We start from the raw sequence: 24107 nt of genomic DNA, 5'->3' as shown, positions 1-24107 counted from the left end.
GAAGTAACTGACCAGGGCCAGAGCTGTCAACCATGAGCCCCTGAGGACAGGTAACACCCGTATCCATCTGGGCTCAAACTGGGGACAGAGGCTGCCCAGAGGGGAGCACACCTTCCCTGACTCTAGAAACATAGAGGAGCTCTCTGGACAGCAGACAGAGCCCAGGACCACAAGGAAGCTCACATATCCTGGCCCCAGTTCTGCTTCCTACCTGCCCTGGAACCCCTGCCCTCATCTACAAAACGCCCCCTACTATCCACCCACCAGGGGCCGCTGTCCCACGTGGCCCGGGGACTGGCTGTGCACACCGGCCTTTATCCAGGGATGTCGCCCACCTGGGTGCTAAGGGTGCTCTCCCTTGTGGCCACCGCTCCCCAAGTGGGTCCGCTGCTGTGATTTCAAGGACGTGGGTGCTGGCCATGGTCTCATTCCCTCAGTCACAGTTTCATATGAGTCTTTCCCAGCAAGGGAGGTCCTCAGGGTGTTTCAGATAAGGAGGATCCTAGTTGAAAGTCGGAGCTCTCCTGGAAGTAATCCTGCGCGTCTGAGAGAGAGGTTGCTGCCTCTTTGTCATCCTGGGAAGTAGAAAACCCCATTAGCTTCTGGGATCCTGGGACCTGATGTCAAGGATTCATTCAGAATTGAAAGGGTCCTGAGACCCGACGGCATTTGTCCACGCGCACAGTCCCCAGTGCGGCCGCGGGAGTCCGTGGTGCCATTCTGTGCGCTCGATGGCAGATGTTCTCGAACTGACACTGTGAGGAAGGTTCTCACTCTGCTTTCTTCTCTTGTCCTCCCCTCCGCCGGCTCCCGCTCTCCCAACTCTCCGCTGCTGCAGTTGCAAACATTCTCTGGCGCGAGGAAGGTACCAGCTCATCGTTCTGTGTTGTGTCTGTGGTCACGTGTGTTTGTAGTTCCAACACAGGCCATCTTTCCATGAGCGCCAAACAGTCCCACAAGCGGGGTTCACGTGCCAGATCAGACCGGAGCGGGGAGGTCCAAGTCACACTCAGGCGGCGCACCCTGAGAAGCACATTTCACACCGCCTCGTGCCTTTAATGGTCACCAACGCATTAGAATTTAGAAACGGAAAGTTTCCATTTCAAGCTCATTGAAACCTCCCCTGGAGGGGCCCACTCAGCAGGGGCTCCTGATCAGATCCAGGCCTTAAACTTTTCTCCAGCACCTGGTGTTGGTGTTGGGGTTTGGTATATACTCGATGGAAATGCTGATGGAGATAGCTATGGTGATTTCTGTAAATTTATATTTATTTACATGTATGTTTTTAAATGAATAGGCTTTTAAAATTTGTACTAGCAAACAATCTTTAAACATTAGATTGGGCCATACAAAATTGCATTTTTGTACATCAAAACTGGCCTGATATGGACAGTTTCATACGGTTCAAAAAATAGCAGACTCTTGATGCTGCCTGACCCTAGCTCCTAGCCATGAGGCACCCAGAGAGCTTTTGCTCTGCGTCTTTAAGAGGCGGTGTTTTTCTAAGGAGGTTACTACAAAGGGACCCAGAGAATGCAGGGGACCCTGGGGGGTGAAGTACAGCTAGGGAGGCCCACTTAAGACCTACGCTGCCCAAGGGCTGGCAGGTGCTGCACTAATATCAGACAACCCAGCAGCAAGCACTTCCCATCATGCCTGGGCAGCTGGTACCCTTCACCGCTAAGACTCAAGGCCTGGAGATAGGAAAATGCAGAGGCCAAAACAGAGAGGCAAGCTGGCCGCCCACAGGGGGCGCTCAAGTCTGCCCAGGAGAAATGAGATGATGAGAGCACACAAAAGCAAGGAAAGCTCCTTGGTGCCACCTTAGCACAGTGATGGCGAACCTATGACACGCGTGTCAGAGGTGACACGCAAACTCATTTTTTTGGGTTGATTTTTCTTTGTTAAATGGCATGTAAATATATAAAATAAATATCCAAAATATAAGTCTTTGTTTTACTATGGTTGCAAATATCAAAAAATTTCTGTATGTGACACGGCACCAGAGTTAAGTTAGGGTTTTTCAAAACGCTGACACGCCGAGCTCAAAAGGTTCGCCATCACTGCCTTAGGAGAAGCTAAGCCCAGACAGAACCTGCGGCTGGGGGGGCGGTGGGGGGAGGTCGATCACGAGGCTGGGTCTCCTGTGAAGCCGGTTGTTTGTTGAGTATTTGTTTAGTCTCATGTTCCATTGCCAACTGTGAGCAAGGCCCTGCGCTCAGCCTGCAATGTAGCTACAGCTGCAGACCCCATGGAGATTCTGTTAAGCCTTCAGTCTTACCTTGGTCCTTCCGACCATCGATTTTCTGAGAAGCCCCGGGAGGCTGTTCCTGGGGCCTGTTGTTGAGCCAGGGCTGTGCCCCCCTCGGCCCCCAAGGTGTGAGTGAGAAGTTTGCCAGGGGAGAGGGGACAGAAGCAAAGGTCCTGCTGGGGGCTGAGAGCCGGCTGAGACTCATGGCTTGTCTGACTCTCAGGGGCAGGCTGCCCAGCACCCAGGCTCCCCTCGGCAGCTCTGCAGATACTCCTGGTCAATGCCGGCTTTGAGAGGCGGGGTCAGGCTGCTCGCGGTGGCAGGAGCCCTCTTGCCTAGAGCCCTTCTCAGCACAGAGCCAGAGGTAGTCAAGGCTGCTTCATGGACTCAGGGACCTCTGTCCTCACTGGGAGCCGCAGGCACTGGTGCCGTCACCATCGGCCTGACACCCCGAAAACTGCCTGCAGAGTCATTGGCAGCTAATGGGATGGTGATTCCTATTTGCCTGACTTGTTGTTTTCTAACTCACTGAAAACTTGGCCAGACAAGTTTTTAAGGGGTGGTGTTTTTCTAAGGTGAGGTGACTGCAAAGAGACCCAGAGAATGCAGGAGGCCCTGGGGGTGTGACATGCAGTTACAGAGGCCCACGTAAGAGGGGTTCAGAGTTCAGGTGGGGTCCACCCATGCACAGCACCCTAACCTGGCTCCCTGCAGAGCCCCCTCTGTGCTGCACATCAAGGCACTGGTGCTCTCTGCGTGCGAGGAAAGAGTTCTCCGCATATTTATTTAACATATTTCATTTTTTCAGAACTTATAGAAATCTTTTTATTGTTCTACCTTCAAAATATATGAAAGAGTGGGGAGAAAGTGGGAGGAAGAATTCCAACCTTACCCACCTCTGTGCCAGGTTGGCCTTTTATGGAGAGGCAGAGTGAGGGGACACTCTGAGCAGGGGCTCAGGGTCTAACCCCAACTCGGGCACAAAGGCAGGTGGCCTCCTCGGACCTCAGTTTCTTTGTCTTTGAAATAAGGAGGCTCCACTAGTTGGGGGTCCCCAAGGCCTTTTCTTCCCAGACGGCCGAGCCCTGGGCCGGGTGAGGGCAGGCAGGCAGGCACAGCCAGCTGCGGGCTCTATCACCTGGCGCGAGCTGCCACGGAGACACCGCTGGGGCAGAGGGGGAGCCCGCAGTCTTGAAGGAGGGGTTTGCCGGCACAGACAGGCTGGGCCTCGGTTTGGGCCGAGGAGCACCTGCCACAGCATTCTTAGGGCCCCCATCCCAGGAAGTGGCGCTGCACCTCGATGTGTTCAAAGTGAGAGCCTTTGCTTTGGGGGACCGTCTCATCCATTCTGAATTTAGTGGACAGCGAACGGCCAAGGGCGGCTTTGCCTTTCAGGTCAGGAACGGTCAAATGTATGTCAAAGCCACGGCTGCCGTTGATTTGAAAGCCTGTGTTGGTGGCCGCTCTGGATGACTGGTGTGCATGTCTGGGAGGACACCCGGGGACCGCAGGGCCCTCTGTGTGCTGTTCTGATTGACAGCCCTCGGGGCACCTTCTCCCCCGCTCCCCACACCACCTGCTCATCTCACCTCACCCCACCTTGACCAGGACTTGCACTGCGTGCCTTCACCCCATGCACCTGAGCTGCAGTTTTGTGTGCGCCCGATGTGGCATGTGACCCCACGGGGGGAGGGGGGACGGTAGCTGCCAGAGGGACATAACCATGGCTGTGTTTGCTCCTCCCAGGCCTCAGTGTGGGAAACATGTTCTATGTCTTCTCCGATGACGGCATTATCATCCTGCACCCCGTGGACTGTGAGATCCAGAGGCACCTCAAACCCTCTGAGAAGATCTTCATGAGCTATGTAGGTTCCCACGCCCAGTCAGTCTTTCACCTCGGGTGCCATTTGATTCTTAAATTCCATCTACTGTACGTGGTGTGGTTCCAATTTGTCCCAAGGCTCAAGGAACACGAGGCCGAGCATGTAAATGCCCATTCCTTCATCAGGCAGCCACGTCCACGCACTGAGCCCGAGGGGAGGCCCAGGCCTATGAATGGGTTCCTGGCCTCCCCAAGTTCACAGCTGCCCAGTAGGTGCTGTTAGAGGATGTGCCAGGTGCACTAGAAATTGAGGAGAGAAGGCCCCTGGGACACGTGATCCCTGGGCTCAGTTTTAAAGAACAAGTCAGAGTTGGTGGTGGGTTTCTGGAACAAATGTCATGAACATGGAGAGTAGAGGATAAAATATGTCATGTTCAGGGAACGGAAAGTACTCTGTGTGCCTAGAGGGGAGGGTGGGTGTGGGAAGGGCCTGAAATTGGGAAGGAGTTCTAATGGTACCCTAAAGCTCTGGGAACCCCTGACGGACTTCAGACGAAGGGTGGCCATGATCAGGAACACATGCAAGACCTCAGGGAGGGCAGTGGTCAAAAGGGCTGGCCTAGAAGCCCAGAGGGGTGAAGAGGTCATTGTAATTGTCCAGGTGGGAAGGTGGTGTCCTGGTTAAGCCCGTGGCAGTGGGGAAGGGGAGAACTGCGTGGACTCAGAGCTGGTCACAGGTAAAACCACAGGGGACCTGAGGGGAAGCCAGAGTCTTGCTAGCAGGAGGAGGGTGCCAAACACCCTATGGGAGGGTTACAGTGGAACGACCCTCTTTCTAAAGTGCTGGTGAGTAGGAAGCTGGTGCATCCTCTCTCGGCCTCTCTGCTGGATTAGATGTCCATCCACTTTGTTCAGCGGGAAGCAGCAAGTTTAATTGGTAAGGGCACAGGCTGCCACTGAGGGACGTGCCCTTGACCGGAATCGAACCCCTGACCCTTCAGTCCTCGGGCCGACACTCTAACCACTGAGCTAAACCAGCTAGGGCGGCCTCAATGTTTTTGGTCCAAGGAAGTAAAGCAATGGAGATGTCATTGTTGTTTTTTTAATGGCATGAGCAGGGCTGATGGTAAAATTGAGAGTTGATTTTGGACTTGCATGTCTGAGATGTTCATTAAACAATCAAGTCAAGCTAAGTAGTTGGCTATAAGTCTGGAGCTCAGGGAGGAGCCTGAGCTAAAGATGTAGATTTGGGAGTTGTAGGCATATAGACTGTAGCTGAGGCCGTAGGTTTGGGTGAGATTAACTTTAGAGAAGAAAAGTCATTCAGGGTGAACTCTGCAGGATCCAGCAACAGAAAGGGCCCAGCCACGGGGTGGGATGGAGGGAGAAGAACCAAGGAGTAGTCAGATGGTGCCCCAAGTTCAAATAAAATGATGGCCAGGGATTAATTTACAACTGAGGAGTCAAGTGTTCTGACCTTGGTGAGAACACTCCCAGCTTCCTGGTGAGTTCAGAAGCAGAGGGCTAAGGAGCATATGAGAGGTGAGGAAGCAGAAAAGTGTAGGGAACTTTCACAAGTCTGGCCATTAAGAGACGTTTTTAGAATAATGGCGATGAGGACAAAGAGAAAGTAGCACAAAAGAGTGGAGGACCATGCCCTGGAAGCTGCTGATGAAGAGGCTGCAGGGGGAGGTACAGCCTCAGAAGTGGGAGGAGGGGAAATTGGTGAGGTGGGGGGTTGCGTGCCATGTTCTGTGAATCCAAAGGATTCTGAGTGTGGCAAGAAAGGTACTGAGGAGAGTCAGGGGAGAGGGAATCCCGAGAGGTCGGGGGCGGGGGGGGGGGCAGTTGGGAGAGGGGGGATTGAGAAGTATACATGGTAGCCTATCTCCTTCACAGGAAGAAATCTGTCCTCAAGGGGAAGGGGACGCCACCCAGCCATGCCAGTGGGCGTCGGCAGTGAACGTCAGGCACCGGTACATCTACGTGGCCCAACCGGCACTGAACAGAGTCCTCGTGGTCGACGTTCAAGCCCAGAAAGTCCTGCAGGTACACCTGTCTAAGGGAGAGGGCACAGCCTGCCAAAGCCATCTTTGCTTTCTGCACCCTCTCCGGCTGCTGTGAGGGCAGGGCAGGCCGGAGAGGGGAAGCAAAGGGGGTTCATGTGCGGTGGTTCAAGTCTTTACCGCCTACCAGGTGCCATGCGCTATGCTAGGTGCTTGGGAAACAGCCAAAAATGAGCAAGGAAGTTCTAGGTCTTATATGGTAGTTGGGGAAACAGGCCCTAAATCAGAATGTTAGGGAGTTTTAAATAGTAAGTGCTACGTTACTCGAGGCGAATGTGCTAGAGGAACTGGAAGATGATTTTAAATTGGCTCTGGAGAGGAGCAGAATCTGAGATCTAAACGCCAAGTGGGATTCCAATCCTGGGAACAGAGGGAAGGCCCACGATAAGGGGGAGAGTGGGTGCCGGGAAGTCGCAGGTGAACAAAGGCCAATGAGGTAGAAACAGTGAGATGGAAAGCCACTGAAGGGCTTTAGTCAGGGGAGTGACTCGATCTGGCTTCTGTATTAAGAAAGGACTGGAGGCGAGAGCAGGGGTGTGGTCACTGCAAGGAACCAGGCAGGAGAGGACAGCAGTGGAGGTGGTGAGAAGTGATCAGATCCGGGATGTAGTTTAAACAGGGAGCCCCAAAGATTTTCTGCTGGGTGGAAGGTGAGGTTTGAGAGAGCAGAAGCCTTTGTTTGCGTGCTTGAACTTCAGCAACTGTAGAATGGAGATGCCGTTTACTGTGTGTGGTGGGCTGACCGATGGCCCCCAGGATGTGTGACTGTCACCTCATATGGCAAAAGGAATTTAGCAGATGTTAATGAATTAAGGATTTTAAAATGGGGAGTTATCCTAGCTTATCTGGGTGATCTCTAAATGCAAACAAAAGTTTCCTTATAAGAGAGAGGCAGGGATAAATTTAAAGAAGTTCTGCAGAGAAGGAGGGGGCAGCATGGCATATGGCTGACTTTGAAGATTGGAGAATGGGCCATGAGGCTGGGAACGTAAGGAAATGCATTCTCCCCTAGAACCTCTAGCAGCGGTTCTCAACCTGTGGGTCGTGACCCCTGAAAATACATCCTGCATATCAGATATTTACATTACGATTCATAACAGTAGCAAAATTACAGTTATGAAGAAGCAACGAAAATAATTTTATGGTTGGGGGTCACCACAATATGAGGAACTGTATTAAAGGGTCGCGGCATTAGGAAGGTTGAGAACCACTGCGAGGGAGCACTGCCTTACAGAGCCATGTTGGTTCACCCCAATGAAATTAATTTCAGACTTCTGGCCTCCAGAAACTGTAAGAGAATAGATTTGTGTTGCTTTAAGCCACTAAGTTTGTGATAATATGTTACTGCACCAATATGTTACTGATATACTATGAGAGACACTTTGAGCAAGGCTAGGGGAGAAAATTAGGAAATCAGTTTTGGCTCTGTTCCGTTTCAGGTGATGTATATATCAAGTAAGCAGTTAGATAAACAGGTCTGGAGTCAAAGGAGAAATCTACGCTGGAGATGTCAATGAGGGTATCACCACCATATGAACCATATTAAATCCAGAGAACTGGATGAGAAATCACTCAGGGTAGTATAGACAGAGAGGAGGTACAGGTTGGAGCACTCCAACACTTAAAGATCACAAAGGAGAGGAAAAACTAACAAGAAGACCCAAAGGAGTAGCTGAAAGAAACAAAGAAAATTAGAGATGGGGTATCCCAGAAGCCCAGAAACATGTTTTAAGGGAGAGTTAGTGGTCAGTGATATCAAATGTTGCAGAGAGCATTTGCACGTTATGAAAACGGACCATTGGATTTGGTGCCATGTGGGTCACCTTGGCAGGCAGGAACAGAGAGGATGGTGGAATGCAAGCCTGAGGGAGCAGATCCAAGTTAGAATGGTAAGGAAGTGGAAATGGTGAATATAGGCAACCATTTTGAGGATGTTTGCTGTAAAGGTGAGTTACAGGTAGACAAATGAGGCAGTGGATATGGAAGGAACTTTATTTTTAGCATAGGTGACATTATAGCATTTAAATGCTAATGGAGAGAGTTGTTCCCCCCCGAATTCTTCGGCCTCATGGAATTAAGCAGGGATCAGTGAAATCCAGGGCATGCAAGTGGAGATGCTAGCCTCAGGTAAAAGCACACCCTTTCATTGTAAGAGGAGGAAAGAAAGTACACAGGTACCGGTGCCAATACCTGATACAGTCGCTGGTAGTTGGATGAACTCTTCTGGTTGCTTTAATTTTCTCAGGGAATAAGAAAAATTATCACTGAGGTTGGAGGAGAGAGGTGAAAGTTGCATGCGAGGTTAAATTTACCCAGGAAATGGGAAAGGACTTCTGGGTAATCATGAAGGCCCACGTAAGGATTGTGGATGTAAATTTAAAGTGAGGTCAATGAGCAGGGCTGTATCTTTTTTCTCAGCAATGTTTAGCTGCCCTACTACAGACTTATTGTATGGAGAAAGTTGGATATAACCAAGTTAGTGGTTTCTCCTGACAAATACAATAGGAGGCTATTGATTTCCCTGGCCAAAGAACATATTCTGAATAATTTGAAATACCTGGATTTTTTTTTTTTTTTTTTTTGGTCCACTTAGCCTAACAGCTGCTGAGAGGTATGTTGAAATTCCCCACCATGATTGTAGTTCTATTCATTTCTACTTTAAAATTATAATACCTCCTGGGGGGAAGACTCCTTTATTCTTATAAAATATTCCTCTTTATTTATGATGATGCTTCTTGCCTGAAAGTCTGTTTTAGTCTAATATGAGTATAACTAAATCAGATTTATTGTAATTAGTGCTGTCATGGTGTAATTTCCTAACCTTTCTCTGTCCATATATTTAAGGTGGTCTTTTATTTGGAGTATTTGATCCATTTATGTTTAATGTAATTAATTTATATACTATTATCTAGTTAGTACCATACTGTAATTTTTTAATTTGACCTGTTTATGTTGCTTTTCTCTCCTTTTTAGTTTTTGAATTAGTCACTTTTATTATTCCATTTTCCCTCTGTTAGCTTGTTGACAATTCATTCTTTTATATTATTGTTATTACCACCATTGAGATTATAACATGCATCCTTACCTCAATACAGTTTCATAGAAATTACTTCACTTCCCCATTACTGATAGAACCTTAGAACAACTAGCTCTTTTAATTTAACCCTCCCTCCAACCTTTTGCATTATTGTAGGAATGAATTTTAACTCTACATATAATTTAACCCCTGAAGAGATGCCTATTATTATTTTGTACAGTTGCTAGTCATTTATATTCACCCACATATTTACCTTTTCCATTGCTCTTTATTCCCCTGAAGTATATAGTTAGGTCTGGGATCATTTTCATTCTACCTGAAAATGTTCTTTAATGGTTCTTGTGGTGCAGGACTGCTGGCAACAGAGTCTCGGAGTTTTGGGTTGCTTGAAAATAAAAATACATACAGGACAAATAATGTTAAAGTATATTTTCACTGGATATAGAATTCTACATTATTGGCAATTATGTATGCTCAGCATTTTAAGATGCCTCTCCATTATTTTCCCATTCTTTTTGTTAATAGGTCAAACTGTCAATCTTTTGAAGGTAATACTAGTATATCACTTTTTAAACTAATTTTCAGATTTTTCTCTTTGGTCTTTAGTAGTTTTACTAAGATATGCCAGCTAATGTGTTCTTTGTATTTATTTTGATTTGGGGTTTTTAGAGGTTCTTGAATGTATGGATTGATATATTTCTTCAAATAGTATGCTGTCTCATTCTTGCCTCTTCTTTTGGAACTGTTTTGTTTTGTTTTTTAAATTAGACCTTTTCATTGTCTCTCACTTATCTTTTTCACTCTCATTTTCCATCTTTTTTTGGCTCTTTGTGCTTCAATTTGGGTATGTTCTATCAACCTTTCAGTTCACTAATTCTAGCTTCTGTGTCTAATATGGATATTTTTAAAACCTATTTATTGAGCTCTTAATTTCAGGCATTACATTTTTTTTTACTTTAGAATGTCTAGTTAATTCCAAATTACCTTTTTATGGATCACCTGGAGGTCTGTTTTGTTTTTTGTTTTAATGTTGTTTTCAGTCATATAGCATGTATCTTGGAAAGCCTAGTAATTTTCTTGCATGCACAACAACATTCCATTTAAAATATTTTAGAGACTTTAGATGGCTCTCATCCACCAAAGAAAGTTTACCGTTTCCTTTTTAGGCAGAAATAATAGAGAATGGATATTTTTAATCTTACCAATACTAAGTTGAATCAAAGCTGAGTTGAAGTTTTTGCAAAGCTTCACTCCTGGGCCTAATGTGTTCTTCAGGACCTTTTCCCTTTGTTCCTCGGCATCTTGAGACTGTGGGCAAGTCTGTTCTGAATTTGAAGAGATAAGCCAAAAATCTTAGACTCCTGCTCCTCAACAGCTCACATGAGAATATGAAATATGATGAGGAAGGTTAAGCAGAAAGAAGAGATCATGGCTACAGTCCAAACCTTAGGGAGGTTTTGCTGTGACGAGGGCAGACAATATCTGGAAGAGGTATGAGTAGTCAGGAGGTATTTTTAAGAGAGGGAGTGTGTACAGGAATCTAGAGAGTGTCATGGTGGTATCATTGCTGGCGTGTTAAGAAGCTCTGGGTAGAGGAAGACAGTGGTAGATCTCAAAGCTTTTGGTAAGTGAAAAGAGTAGCCAGGAAGCTGGGAGTAACAGGAGTATCCATAGACATGAACAAAGGACCTAAGGTATGTGAAGTAAGGTATGTGAAGTAAGGTATGTGAAGTAAGGTATGTGAAGTGTAGAGAAGCAGTAACAGCCCTGGGGCTTCAGAAAGCAGGAGGTTTTAATAAGAGCAAGAAAGTAAAATGAGACTTCAAAGATGGTGCTGAATGGAGGAAAAAACAATATATTTCAGCAGATTAAAAAGTCAAGAGTTCAGTTTTGTAAATGTTAAGTTGAGCTCATCGACAGAGGAGTGAACTCTAACGTCCTCAGAGTGCAGTGGGTTAGTTGCAGCCATGGGTTGGGTGAGCTCATCCAGGGCCAGGATGTAGACAAGAGAAGGTCGAAGCTGAAGGCCTGGGACATGCCGACGTTCAGAAGTCAGAATGAGGAAGATAAAAGCTAGGGAGGTGGGAGGCTGAGTGAAGAAAATGTTTCCAAAAGGAAATAATTAACCATGTGAAATCTTGCTGCAATGTCAAGTAAGAGGAGGATCACAAAAAATGACCCTCTGAGCCCTGGCCGGGTAGTTCAGTAGGTTGGAGTGTCATCCTGTGTACACCAAAAAGTTGCGGGTTTGATTACTGGTCAGGGCACATACGTAGGTGGCAAACAATTGATGTTTGTCACATCAATTTCTCTCTTTCTCTCTAAAATCAATAAACATCTCTGCAGGTAAGAATTTTTTAAAAAATGATGACCCTCTGAATCTGACATGCAGGACTAGAAACTGTCAGTGAAGTGATGAAGACAGACACTGGGTGGGAATGGGGAAAGGAAAAGTGGATTCAGGGACTCCACAGACAGTTCAGAAATTTTGACCCATGGGGTTTTCTCTCCTAAAATCTGAAAAGCTAGAATCTGGTTAGTTGAAATATAAGTTATGGTGGCTGAGGTGTGGAAGAAGGAAAGATCATTGAAACCAAGAAGGAACTGAGAATGAATCATCATAGAACAGGGTTTAGAACTTATAAAACTACATTACAAACAGAAGAGAGAAAAGTCTCCATTTGCCAGGGCCACAGGGGAAGCGCTGTCCTCGGGGGAGAGCAAAGTATCAGTCACAGCAGTAAAAATAACCAGCCTGGTGCTATGGTTTGAGTCCCAGCAGCTCCCACTGACGGATGTGCAAGACAGAGGCTGTGGAAAGATGAGGTGAGAAAGGATGATCTCCGATGACCCAGGAGAAGGGGCCCACTCACCAGTATCCGGGCCATGGAGCAGCCTGGGGAAGGACGCTGAGGGTCTAAGAGGCCCAACAGGCTTCCAGGAGATGTGATGGAAGGGTCCTCGCTGATTCTTAAGTGGATACCTTAAAGCTTCTGTGTTTAGGCTTTTGTTAAGATGCTCTGGGTCTCTCCTTTAAGTAAAACACACAAGAAGTTTTTAAAAGGGAGAAATTGTTGACCACCAGTTTTATGCCGCTGAAGACAACAAGCCCAGAAGGCAGGCTTCTGCACTGGGCTGCCTGCCACTCACCCAGGAGCAGTGACCACGTGCACAACACCCAGAAACGACCACTGTGTCAGCCCCTACGACAACCATGACCAACTTGTCTTTTTTTTGTTGTTGTTCAAGTCCATAGGTGTGGACCCTCTGCCGGCTAAGCTGTCCTATGACAAGTCACATGACCAAGTGTGGGTCCTGAGCTGGGGGGATGTGCACAAGTCCCAACCAAGCCTCCAGGTATGTTGAACACACGGAGTCTAACCCCTGCCCCACAGGAAAAGCCTCTCTCCCCGTTTGTCTCCCACTTCCCTAGTGACTAATCTCATTTATCCAAAATATGTCCATAAGGGCTTAAGGAGAGAGTAGGAAACAGCCTCAGGCCAACACTCCTCACAGGCAATGGACAGGGTGTCTTCAGCGAGGCCTGCAGTTAAAGACAGTAATACCCATAATGGGTAGGATTCTCATGGTATGACAATCAGAATGCGGCTCCAGGCCCCACAACACCTGTCCCTCCTGAGCCAGGATCTCCTGGGGTCAAACAGCGTGAAGACTGGCGTCCAGGGAAGAAGAAAGGAGACAGGCTCTCTTTACCTTGGGCTGGGCGGGCTAGAGATTTAGTGTCACAGCAAGCACTAGATGCTGGCCAATAAGGAAGGGGGAGGAAAGGAAGCAGCAGCAATTATGTCCATAAATGGAAGTGTGTTTATGGAGTGCCTCCAGGGTGGGAGGGCATAGAAAAGTTAGGTATCTGCCTATGGTCCAACTCCTTCCCACAGCAGGCTCTGCAGTCCCCACCTCCAGCTGCTGTACCCCCTCCCGGGAAGAGCTTGGGCCCCAGGGAGCTGTGGGATTCCTCCCTCTGCCAGCCAGGGAAGAGCCATGCCACCCCTGTGTTGAGTGTGTGTGGCTCAGCCTTTCTCATCAGGGATGCACGAGAGGATTAAGATCTACATAAAGTAATTTGAATGCCTGTTTTCTCAAGCCTCCCCAAAATGGTGCATAGAACCATTCTAGATGCCCAGAAAAGGAAATTCCTTACATACAATGGATGCCTTAGGGTTTGATTCTTTCTCGGAACCCCAGCTGAGAAGGGCTGCAGATGGAGCCAGGTTCACCCTGTTCCCAAGACTCTAGAGAGGCTTCCTCCGGGGACTGGCCTCCTGCCTGCCTTTGCTGCTCCAGGGGAGGGCACAACTTCACCGCACGTGAACTGAGACTATGTCGGTGATTGAACTCATGCACCAGCCCTGAGCCCCGTGAGCTGACAACAAATAACAACCCGTTAGAACTCCTAGGACCCAGGATAAAGGTCACTCAGAACGGAGGCTAAGCCCAGAGAGATGGCCTTATTATTGGGCCCTCTGGCGGCTCTAAGAAAGCACCTGAGGAAGCTCTATGGAGGGACCACCACCAAAGGTTCCTCTGGAACTAAAAATGAACAAAATGCCTTTCTAATTGTCGACTGCGGTAGATAAATTAGGAAATGCCTGGTTTCTACCGAGACCCAAATATATAAAGAGACAGACTCAACATCTCCAAACATGGACGTTCAGAAAGAGAAAAGGAAACTGTTTGGATGGAGTCCAACATAAATACATTCGGAATAAAATTTCCAAGAGGATCTACAACTTCCTGGCTAGACTTATGAGAAATGACACATCTCTGCCCTTGTTGGTAAAAGAGTAGAGGGGAAATCTTACAAGGCAGAAGGAACAAGTTACCTGTAGAAGAAACAACAATCCGATGGGCCTTGAACTTCTCACCTGCAACAGGAGCTGGAAGACCGTGGAGTCACATTAGTTAGATATAAGGGCTGATGTCCAAGAATCCTGTACCCCAGCAAGATATCATTTACCTCAGGACAAGAGAGAGGACAGTGTAAAACTAAAAGGAAGATGGATCCACAGCTGGGTGGCTCAGCTGGTTGGAGCATTATCCCACACGCCAAAAGGTTGCGGGTTTGATCCCCGGTTGAGGCACATGCAGGAGGCAACAGATCAATGTTTTTCTCTCTCTCAAAATCAATCAAAACATATCATTGGGTAAAGATTAAAACTAAATGTAAGGTGGATGAGGAGAATCTATCTAGAAATGTATAATCAGTGCTAAGTAAGGGTGTTAGAATTAGCAGAGACACACTGAAAGAGAAATCCTGATACCAGGATTTCTAAGGATACATTATTTTAGTAAAAATGAGAGTACAGAGTGGAGCGCGGAGCAAAAAGGGAATAAGAATACTCAAAAGTGTCATCTTGTTGGGAGAAGAGAGGATATAGAGAATGTTTGAAATTAATAGCTGAGAACTGAATTCTGTTCAAAGCAGAGGTGATCAGGTTGGGCTTTAGAAAAAGAAGGAAAGAAAGAAAACTAACTCTCATGTGTTTACAACAAACACACAAAACAAAATGATAAATTTAAAGGCCTAGAAATAGTAATGATAGGGGAGCTAAGAGATACGTACAAGTGGCAATATTAGTACCAGACAAGGTGGGACTTAAGGTTAAAGGTACTCACTCACCAGCATAAGGAGAGACGTGACAACAAACAGCCAGTAGATATCCAATAGCATGACAGCTAAATAAGAGCATTTGAAAATACAAGGAGAATTTTATTTAAAATACACTTATAATACCAAGGAGACAAATAGATGACATGGGAAAATTGAATAATATGAATAAGGAACTTGGTTTAATTAATATATAGGAAACCTTTCATCTGGCAAATAGTTTTTTCACATGTTCACATATAAATAAGTGTATCAGTAATCATGAAGAAAACATTTACAAATTTTATAGATGTTATAGACTACATTATCTGATAATTAGAATTAATATGTGACCTAATAAGGAAACACTCCTAGATCATTACTGGATCAAAGAGGAAATTAAAAGGGAAGTTATAAACTGTCTGAAAATGAGACCGTTTCACATCAAAACCTATGGGAGGCAGAGAAAGTGTCCACAGGAATATGTGTGTCTTAAAAGCCTGCAAAGCAAGTATTTGTGTTAAGATATTAGGAAAAGGACAAAATAACTGATAAGAATAGAAATTAATAGAAACAAAATAATTAAAGAACAAATAGAGAAACAGACATATAACACAAATAAAAACAGGAAAAAAATCCTCCTCACACCTGATAAAGGAAAAAGGCAAAATGAAGAATGAAAGAGGGCTATGATTATAGATACAGGAGAATGAAAATAATTGTAAAATAATACTACATTGCAGTTCTGGGGCAGCAAATTTTAAAACCTAGAAGAAATGAATGATTATTCATTTACAAAATGTAGGAGGAAAAACAAACTGACCTAAGAAAAGGAAAACTTAAACTAGAACAAATATCTGCCAGAGAGGTTTCTAAACGATTAAAGTTCTATCATAGAAAAATGTATATCTGAGTTTTCTCAAATCTTCAAAATACAATTTTAGTATTATTTTAACTATCTCAGATCATGGGGCGAAATGTACAGCTCCTTTATTTGTTTTAAATAACCAGTATAATTGTAAAAACTGATTAGTTTATATTTTTATCCTATTTTTAATCTCACAAATACAAAAGCAAAATTCTAATCATGATATTAGATGTATAGTCCAGCAATGCATGTAATTGCTGAAGTAGGGAACAAATTAAGTTCCCAGATGCAATGATGGTTTGCTCCCAGGAAATCAGTCAACGTTTTATATAACACAAACAAATTAAAACAGAAAAAAAAACTATGATATTTCCAATAAATGCTGAAAGGCATTTAATTAAATGCAGCAGTCTTAATAAAATACCTAAAAATAAGACTAGAAGGAAACTCCTTAAATATAATGAAGACTATTTCCCAGAAACCAAGAGCAAATTTTGCCTAAATGACAAAGCACTAAAAGCATTTTAATTAATTTCAATAATTAAGCCATGATGTCCTCCATCACCATAATTGGCAAGTCTAGGAAATGTGCACTATGACAAGAAAATGAAATAGATTGACTAAGCCTACCTTTATTGCTGTCGGCCGGGGTTAGGGAAATGAGCTCTTCCAGAAAGATCAACGACACAGCCTTTGCGATGAGCAATTTGGAAATGTGCACCAAACGCTTCAAAACAGTGCTTTTTGATCCAGCAACTTGACTTCTCAGAACTTATCCGAAGGCTGTGATCATGGATACGGACAAAGATTTAGCTATGTGTTACTACATTGTATTATAGACTGATGAATTTCAAAGGCGGGGATGGGGGGAGGTGAGGGGGAGCGATTAACGGGGGAACTTATATGCATAGATGCATAGCCCATGGACACAGCCAATGGTGTGGCAAAGGCTTAGGAGGGTGGGTTTGAGGAGGAGGGGATTATGGGTGCAGAGGGGGGGGACGACAAAGCAGACATCTGCAATGCTTTCACCAATAAAGATAAATTTAAAAATAATATCCCAATGTTTCTAAATATCCAACACTAAGGAATTGGCTACACAAACTTCGCTGCGACTGCAGGAAGATGCTTCTCTAAAGGAGGCCCTCCCCCAGCAGCCAGTGCTGGAACCTTTGGCATCTTCCTGACTCCTGCCCCGCACTCGCTTACCCGCTCACTCCCAGGCCCAGCTTTTAGCTGCCTCTCAGCCTGTTCCACAGGACACCTTGTCCCCTCCCCTTCCCCAAATGTCACTTTTCAGCTGACCTGTCCACCCTCTGAGGGAGATGCTCAGTCTTCCTTACCCCCACGCTGACCAGCAAACGACCTCTGCTATCCAGCTACATGCACACACCTCCTGTCCCAAGCTCTCAGAGCCAGCAAATGTGAGGGGTTCAACAATTATGTTGGAGTCCCCGATGCACCCAGCCACGTGCTGGTACACAAGCCAAGGAACTCAGGCTGGTTGGAGCAATGGAGCAGGCATGCCCACAGCAGCTCAATGGCCCACAGCACCGTGCTTTGGTGAAATAACCTCTGGACATAGGGTGTCAGAGTGGTGCAGCGTGAATGGCACGGGCCGCTGACAGCCTGTAATCTCCCATCTCTAATATAAACTAAAACGACAGGCCTGCTATCAAGCAAGGATTGCATAGCTTCGTGGATTTTTCTGGCATTTTCCCCTCGACTCTCCAAGATCCCGTTTCCTAATGCTGAGACTTCCTTCATGCCCAGAGCTTTTCCTCACGGACTTGCCATGGAAGTGTCGTTTGGCCTTTTTTTAATCACAGGAAAGTGACCTAATGCAACCGTAGAGCTTTAGAGCTGCCCCAGGTTGAAATGACAGCTCTCGTCGTTCTAATCCGGCATGCTGCCTGCCGACCCCTGGGAAGCATGGTTCAGAAAAGATTCAGCCCTCAAACCTGCCTGAGGAGGCACCAGGTGCTGTTTGTTTCACCATAAAAATAAGAGCTAGAAGACAATTTCATTCGAAAAAGCAAACAGCATCCAGGGTTGAAAGCCATGGGAGTCACCAAGCCCCGCCCGGCTCGTCGGCCTGGGGCTGCCAAGATCTGGATCCTTCGTTCTGCACTTCTGCACGCAGGCACCAGGTGCAGGTCGGGAGTACCTCACCTCCCTGTTCCGGGTCTGGCCTCTGCCTCCTGTGCTGCTCACAATCTCTGGGCTTGTTCTTGTGGGGCCCTCAAGCCAACATTGCCCACAAGCTGGCCAAGCTCCTCGCCTGGCGGCAGGTCAGCCGCCTTTCAGGGCAATGGCCCTGGACTTGGAGGCTGATGAGCATGTGAAAAGGCAGAGGACACAGGCTGCCTGGCTCCGTGTCTCTGGCCTGCCAGGCCCGAGGCCTCAGTAGCTAATGGGCAGGTCGATGCCCGGCCTGCCACAGGGACCTCTGGCAGGACCTGCAGACCACTCTCCTCCTCTCTAGCCTCGGACATCACTTGACTGCTCGCACTGCCAACGTGCCCGTCCCTGTGCAGACAGCAGGGACACACGCCGGGGAGTGGCTCAGGTCACCCCCACGGGGAGAAGTGTAACCTCCAGGGAAACAGAGGCAGCCATGCTCAGTCTTCACCAATTAGTACCAAACACAAGGCCTGACTCCTTACTTCTCACAGCAAGTCCCTTTGTGAACCTGAACCTCTCCCCGTCGTTTCAATCACAAGGCCTCTGGTGGCACGACCAGCACCCCCGAAGGGCACCTCTGCCAGGTCCCGCCTCGGTGAGCAGTATGCGACAGATTCCCAGCAAACCAGCCCAGACACCTGGCATCAACGGAAAATAAATAACCAGTCATCAGTTCCACAGTTTCACATTCTCGTCACTTAAAGCGCCCTCCTTTTTCCCAGGGCGGCCTAGGTGTTGAGAAGGTGGGCTTCCCTGCTGGTGGGGAAGTTGTATCTGAGCAGAGTGATGTTTCGGTTCTGGGGCCTCCCTCCAAAGCCCCAATGCAAGTCCAGCTCAGTCCCCGCGCTGCAGTCACCACAGCTGACAGCGTGCAGCAGGTCATGCCAGGCAGAGTGGGAGGGAACAACTCACTCCTGTCCCACCACTTCCTGTCCTGCCTGTGCCATTCCACTCTGCTCCCGCCCCTTCCCAAGACTGTGGCTTGCCCATCATCTCTCTCTAGCAGCCTGTCTGCTGGGGAGCATGCAGAGGTCCCCAGGTTCCCAGCCCCCCACTAGGCCGGGCCCTCACCAGGACTCCTGCTCTCTGTCATAGGTGATCACGGAAGCCAGCACCGGCCAGGGCCAGCACCTCATCCGCACACCCTTTGCGGGAGTGGACGACTTCTTCATTCCCCCAACAAACCTCATCATCAACCACATCAGGTGAGACCCGCCGGCGAGGCCCCGAGGGGGACACCTTCGCCCAGGGTGGGGCTGCTCCTGTCTCTGTCTCCCCCACTCCCCTGGGCTGGCTTCGAACCGCATCAAGAAGGAACAGAGAGCCCTAACTGGTTTGGCTCAGTGGATAGAGCGTGGGCCTGCGGACTGAGGGGTCCCAGGTTCAATTCTGGTCAAGGGCATGTACCTTGGTTGCAGGCACAGAGTGTGCAGGAGGCAGCTGATCGATGTTTCTCTCTCATCGATGTTTCTAACTCTCTATCCCTCTCCCCTCCTCTCTGTAAAAAATCAATAAAATATATTTTTTAAAAAAAGAAGGAACAGAGAAATGGACCCATTCCTAGTCTCTAATTGTTAAAGTTCAGGAAGGTACCCAGCTCTTAATGTCCTTGGTGGCCTAGGAGGTCAAGGAGTCACATCCTCAAGGTGAGGACAACAGGGGGAAGGAGAAACAGCAGTGGTTAATGTAGCACCTCTCCTTGCTAGACACACAAAGCTAGTAGAAGTGGTCTCGAACCTATTTTACAGATGAGAAAACTGAGGTTCAGAGAAGTTAGGATGCTGGCCAAGGTCACACCGCCAGGAATTGGCAGTCGAACTAAATGCAAAGTCACGTGTCCTTTGAGTGCCCCATCCCGCCTCATTCTCTGCTAACCACAGCCCATGGTTCCTCTCAGAGCCCCCAGAGCAGCCGTGGAGGGGGCCTACCAGGAAACAAGGCCCCCTAGGTGCCTGGTTGCCACCATCCTAAAGAAGAGCCTTATCATAACAGCCCTGGCCTCCAAGGCAAACCTCCTCCCCGCCTGGCCACTCCCCCTACTCATTTCAGAGCGCCCCTGGCACTTGCTGTGAAGTCACCACTGCCAGGACTAAGCCTGCCCTTGATAAAGTCATGGAGACCCAGTTGTCACATGGCACTATTTATGCCTTCCTTCGACCTGACACCACCTTTCTCCAGGAAGGAATGACTCATTGTTGCAAGCTGATGCTGGACGTGTAAAAATACGACTCACCCATGTATGCTGGCCCAAGGAGGAAAATCACCACTTTCTGCCTCCTCCTCCTCTCCCCCCCCCCCCATCCTCACACACACACCCCGTACTGCAGAGAGTGCCTGGGGAAGAGCCTCTAATGTGGTTCTAAATGGGGGCGCCCCCTCAGAGCAGCTGAATTCAGCTGGGAGTCGTGCAAACGCAAGGACTCAGCAGCCCTGTTTAAAGTTCCTTAGAAGAGTGGGTTTTCCTCCTGCTCTGTCCATACTCTGGCTCTTTAAGGATGCTTCATTGATACTCTAAAGTGGGCCTGTCCCCACTCTGAGGCGCCGCTATTCCTATTCGAGGGGAAGTCGTGAAGCGATTTTCCTCTTTCCTGCGGGGTGATGGTTGTCAGAACGCCTCCGGAGCAAAGGGGAGGCCTGCCTGGAGCCACGCCTTTTACTATCGAGGCATTTCGGGGAGTCCAGATGTGAGCTGCTACCACCCACTGAGCTCTTCCACCAAAGCGTCCTCTTAGATTTGATCCTCCCCTAAGCCCTCCAAGGACCGACCCTCTTTAGGTTCCTGGAGGCTCGGAGGGGAAAGCGAGGGCCCTCAGCAGCATCAGGCCTCTGGCTCCAAAGGTGAAACACGCCTCTCGGCCCCCTGCCCACCAGCATCATATACGTGGCCGGAGAGGGGCTGCCCTTCCTGGTCCCGGGAGAGGGAACACTGTTAGGAAACCTGGGCTTCACTGAATCTGCGTCCTCCAATCCCGACTCACCAGTCAGTCCAGAACCCAGCGGGGATGGAGGCTCTCTTCCCGCGTCCTCATGGCAGGCCAAGACGGGCACACACTGTCCTTTCCCTGCAGGCACAGGCCGCCCCTTCCCAGCTGGCACGAGGCCTCAGGGAGACGCAGTGGCAGGCCCCTTTACCGTCCTGTGCCATTTCTAACCATGAGTGCATGCACGGCAGCGTCTGACCCGGAACCGTGGTCACGGTCTTCCTGCTGGAGCTCGCAGATGAGTCACTGAGGAAGCCGTCCCCTGCAGAATGGCAGACCTCCCCCAGGGGCCGTCCGGTCCCTGAAGGCTTGTGAGAGAGGGACCGAGAAAGGCTGAATCCTGAGAGAGGAATGACAGATCCCCGACCCCGAAAGGCCTCTGACCTCTGACCTCAGTTCTCCCCTCCCAGGTTCGGCTTCATCTTCAACAAGTCTGCGCCTGCAGTTCACAAGGTGGACCTGGAAACGCTGATGCTCCTCAAGACCATCGGGCTGCGGCGGCACGGCTGCCTGCCGCAGGCCATGGCCCACACCCACCTGGGCGGCTACTTCTTCGTGCAGTGCCGGCGGGACGGCGCCACGGCCGCTCCACAGCTGCTCATCGACAGTGTCACGGACGCCGTGGTCGGCCCCAACGGTGAGGTGACCGGCACCCCACACACGTCCCCCGACGGCCGCTTCGTGGTCAGCGCTGCTGCCGCCAGCCCCCGGCTGCACGTGCAGGAGGTCACGCTGCGGGGGGAGATCCGGACCCTCTACGACCTGAAGATCGGCCAGGGCATCTCCGACGTGGCGTTCCAGCGCTCCTTCGCCCACAGCAACCAGTACTACGTCTACGCCACGCTGGCGACAGAGCCCGACCTGCTGTTCCTGGAGCTGGCCACGGGGCGGGCGGGCCTGCTCAAGAACTTCAAGGAGCCGCCCTCGGGGCCGGCCGGGCCCCTCAGGATCGTGAGGGACAGCGGGCTGTTCGGACAGTACCTCCTCACGCCAGCCCGGGAGTCACTGTTTCTCATCAACGGGCGACGAAACACGCTGCGGTGCGAGGTGTCGGGCGTAAAGCGGGGGACCACGGTGGTGTGGGTGGGCGAGGTATGAAGGCGGCCCGCGCAGAGCCCGGCCCCGGGCCCCATCTCGTCCTGACACCACAGCCCCGAGCTGGCGCCCTGTACATTTTTACAGACAAAAGCAAAAACCTGTATTCGCTTCGTGGTCCGACACTGGTCTCCTTGCAAGTTTCCTCGTCTAAGGTTTGTGCTGCGCACCCGGCGGGGTGTTCTCGTCGGGAAGTGTGAGGACGCCTTGGGCTACGGCGAGAACCCACGCTGCCGTGTAAAGGAGGCATGTCCGTGCCCGGCTCCACGCCATGTGACTGGGACGCCGCGGAACCAGCGCTCCTGCTTTCCAGGCGGGCATCTCCGTCGGGTGCCTTCACACAGTCATTCTCCTTCACCGCCAGACCCAGCCAGACTGCACCCTGCGCAGGGGCCTGAGACCAGGCCTGGACCGGCCGCCAGGAGCAGGGGCCTCCCTCCGGCCCGAGAGCCACACCTGCCCTCGCTCTGCTCCTTCTCCTCCTTCGCAGCTGCTTCCTGCTTTTCTTTCCATTTGACTTGTGGTACGCCTGAGAGAGAGCCAGTAAGACTTACTGCCGCTTGGGGAGGTGGGGAAATCACTCACTTTATTTTGGAAATTTTGATTAAAAAATAATTTTTTATAATCTCAAATGCTAGTGAGCAGAAAGGCGCTCTCCGAGGTCCAGCTCTGTTCGTCCCTGCCTTGGGCCGAGTCTCTGAGAGTCACCACCCCACATCCCCCAGCCGGAAAGAACAGTGGTCCTCAAGGAGTAATGGCCTCTACAGCACTGACACCCCCAAGTGCAGATCGGCCACCACACTGGCAAAGGCTGCATTCTGGGCTGGGACCCCACGACACTAGGACAAACCCTGTGTGCCTGCTTTTCACCATGGAAGGGGGGGCATTGTTTCGTTAGTTATTCCTCACTGGAGGATATTTTCCTATTGATTTTTAGAGAGAGTGGAAGGGAAGGGGAGAGAAAGAGAGAAACATCGATTGGTTACCTCCTGCACGCACCCCAACCAGGGCCAAGGATCAAGCCTGCCACTGAGGTACATGCCCTTGACCGGAATCGAACCTGAGACCCTTCAGTCTGTGGACCGACACTCTATCCACTGAGCCAAATCAGCTAGGGCTGGAAGGAGGACATTTTATTAGCCAGGCCCAGATTCAAGGCAGACTGGGCTTGCCTGGCAAGGTGTGGGCAGCCGGCAGGATAGCAGCCTCTGGACTCACTGCTGAAACCCCGAGGACACAGTGGTGTCCAGGCAGGTTCCCTTTTAAAAACCAGTTTCCTCTCTGCCTGTGGCCCTTGCGCTCAGCTCTGGTGCCCCTCGTCCCTGCATCATCGCAGCGCAGTCAGTACAGGGAGGGCCCCAGTATTCCTTACACACGGCCCCGTCTCCCCAGTAGCACACACTCCAAATCTCAGAATCAGAAGGATGCAGGCTGGTTATTATTCTACTGACCTATTCCCCCGTGTCCCAGGCTATGGTGGGCTCTCAGAAGTACAACCCAACAGCTGTGGGAAGACAGCCTGTGCTGAAGAATCTCAGCAAGAAGGAGGCTCCCCTGGGTATCAGAACACCGCTTTCCTTCCCACACCAGCGGCCAAAATATGCTGGCACACTCGCTGGCTTGAATGGTCGCCTTTCTAACCACCTGGGTTGGGAGAGGTGGTCCCATCGCAGACACCTCAGCTAGTGTAGCCCCTTCACCTGCCAACATGGCCAAGGTTTCCCTGTGCTGCTGAGGAACGGCCCTTTGCGGGGAAGGAAGGCAAGACCCTGCCTCACTCAATACACAGCCCCCTTCCCCTCCCACTGACTGCCTAGCCCACCTGTGTCCCGCCCACCCCCGTTTCCTGAGATCAGCCGTCGTCTTGTGCGTCTCTTGTATCTTGGTCCACCAAACACCTGTTTCCTACAATTCTCAGGAGTGTGTCTAGACATGTACATCACATTTTAGATTTTTTTTTTTTAAAGATACAATATGTAGCTATAGGTTGAGGGAAAGCGTCATATTCAGTTTCACAATAACTGAGATGGATGGATCTCACCCTTTCCTTTTATTCTTGCCTCAATCTCTTGACACGTTTACTTCCAAACTCCCACTCTAATCACAGAAATTCTCCAGCTTTCATGAACTTCACCCTTCGGAAAAATCTAAATTGTGGCAGCACCTGGCAGCAAAAAGCCCCCGAGCCCACCTGA

The 24107-nt window shown here is 49.2% G+C and overlaps 1 protein-coding gene across 1 annotated transcript in view; it reads left to right on the top strand.

Annotated features, from left to right (window-relative positions):
• Window positions 1–23775, top strand: part of FSTL4 (follistatin like 4) — a 324334-nt gene extending 300559 nt beyond the window's left edge. Inside the window, exons 11-16 of the mRNA XM_059698386.1 lie at window positions 839–865; window positions 3998–4116; window positions 5973–6122; window positions 12426–12533; window positions 18932–19041; window positions 21228–23775. Of these exons, the coding sequence (XP_059554369.1) occupies window positions 839–865; window positions 3998–4116; window positions 5973–6122; window positions 12426–12533; window positions 18932–19041; window positions 21228–21915 (1202 nt within the window). The 3' untranslated portion in view covers window positions 21916–23775. The remainder of the gene's footprint in view (window positions 1–838; window positions 866–3997; window positions 4117–5972; window positions 6123–12425; window positions 12534–18931; window positions 19042–21227) is intronic.
• Window positions 23776–24107: the final 332 nt, after the last annotated feature.

The sequence above is a fragment of the Myotis daubentonii genome, chromosome 5 (assembly GCF_963259705.1).
Source record: "Myotis daubentonii chromosome 5, mMyoDau2.1, whole genome shotgun sequence".
NCBI lineage: Eukaryota > Metazoa > Chordata > Mammalia > Chiroptera > Vespertilionidae > Myotis > Myotis daubentonii.
Note: the sequence above shows the minus strand (reverse complement) of the source record. Positions and strands in the feature narration are given on the sequence as shown.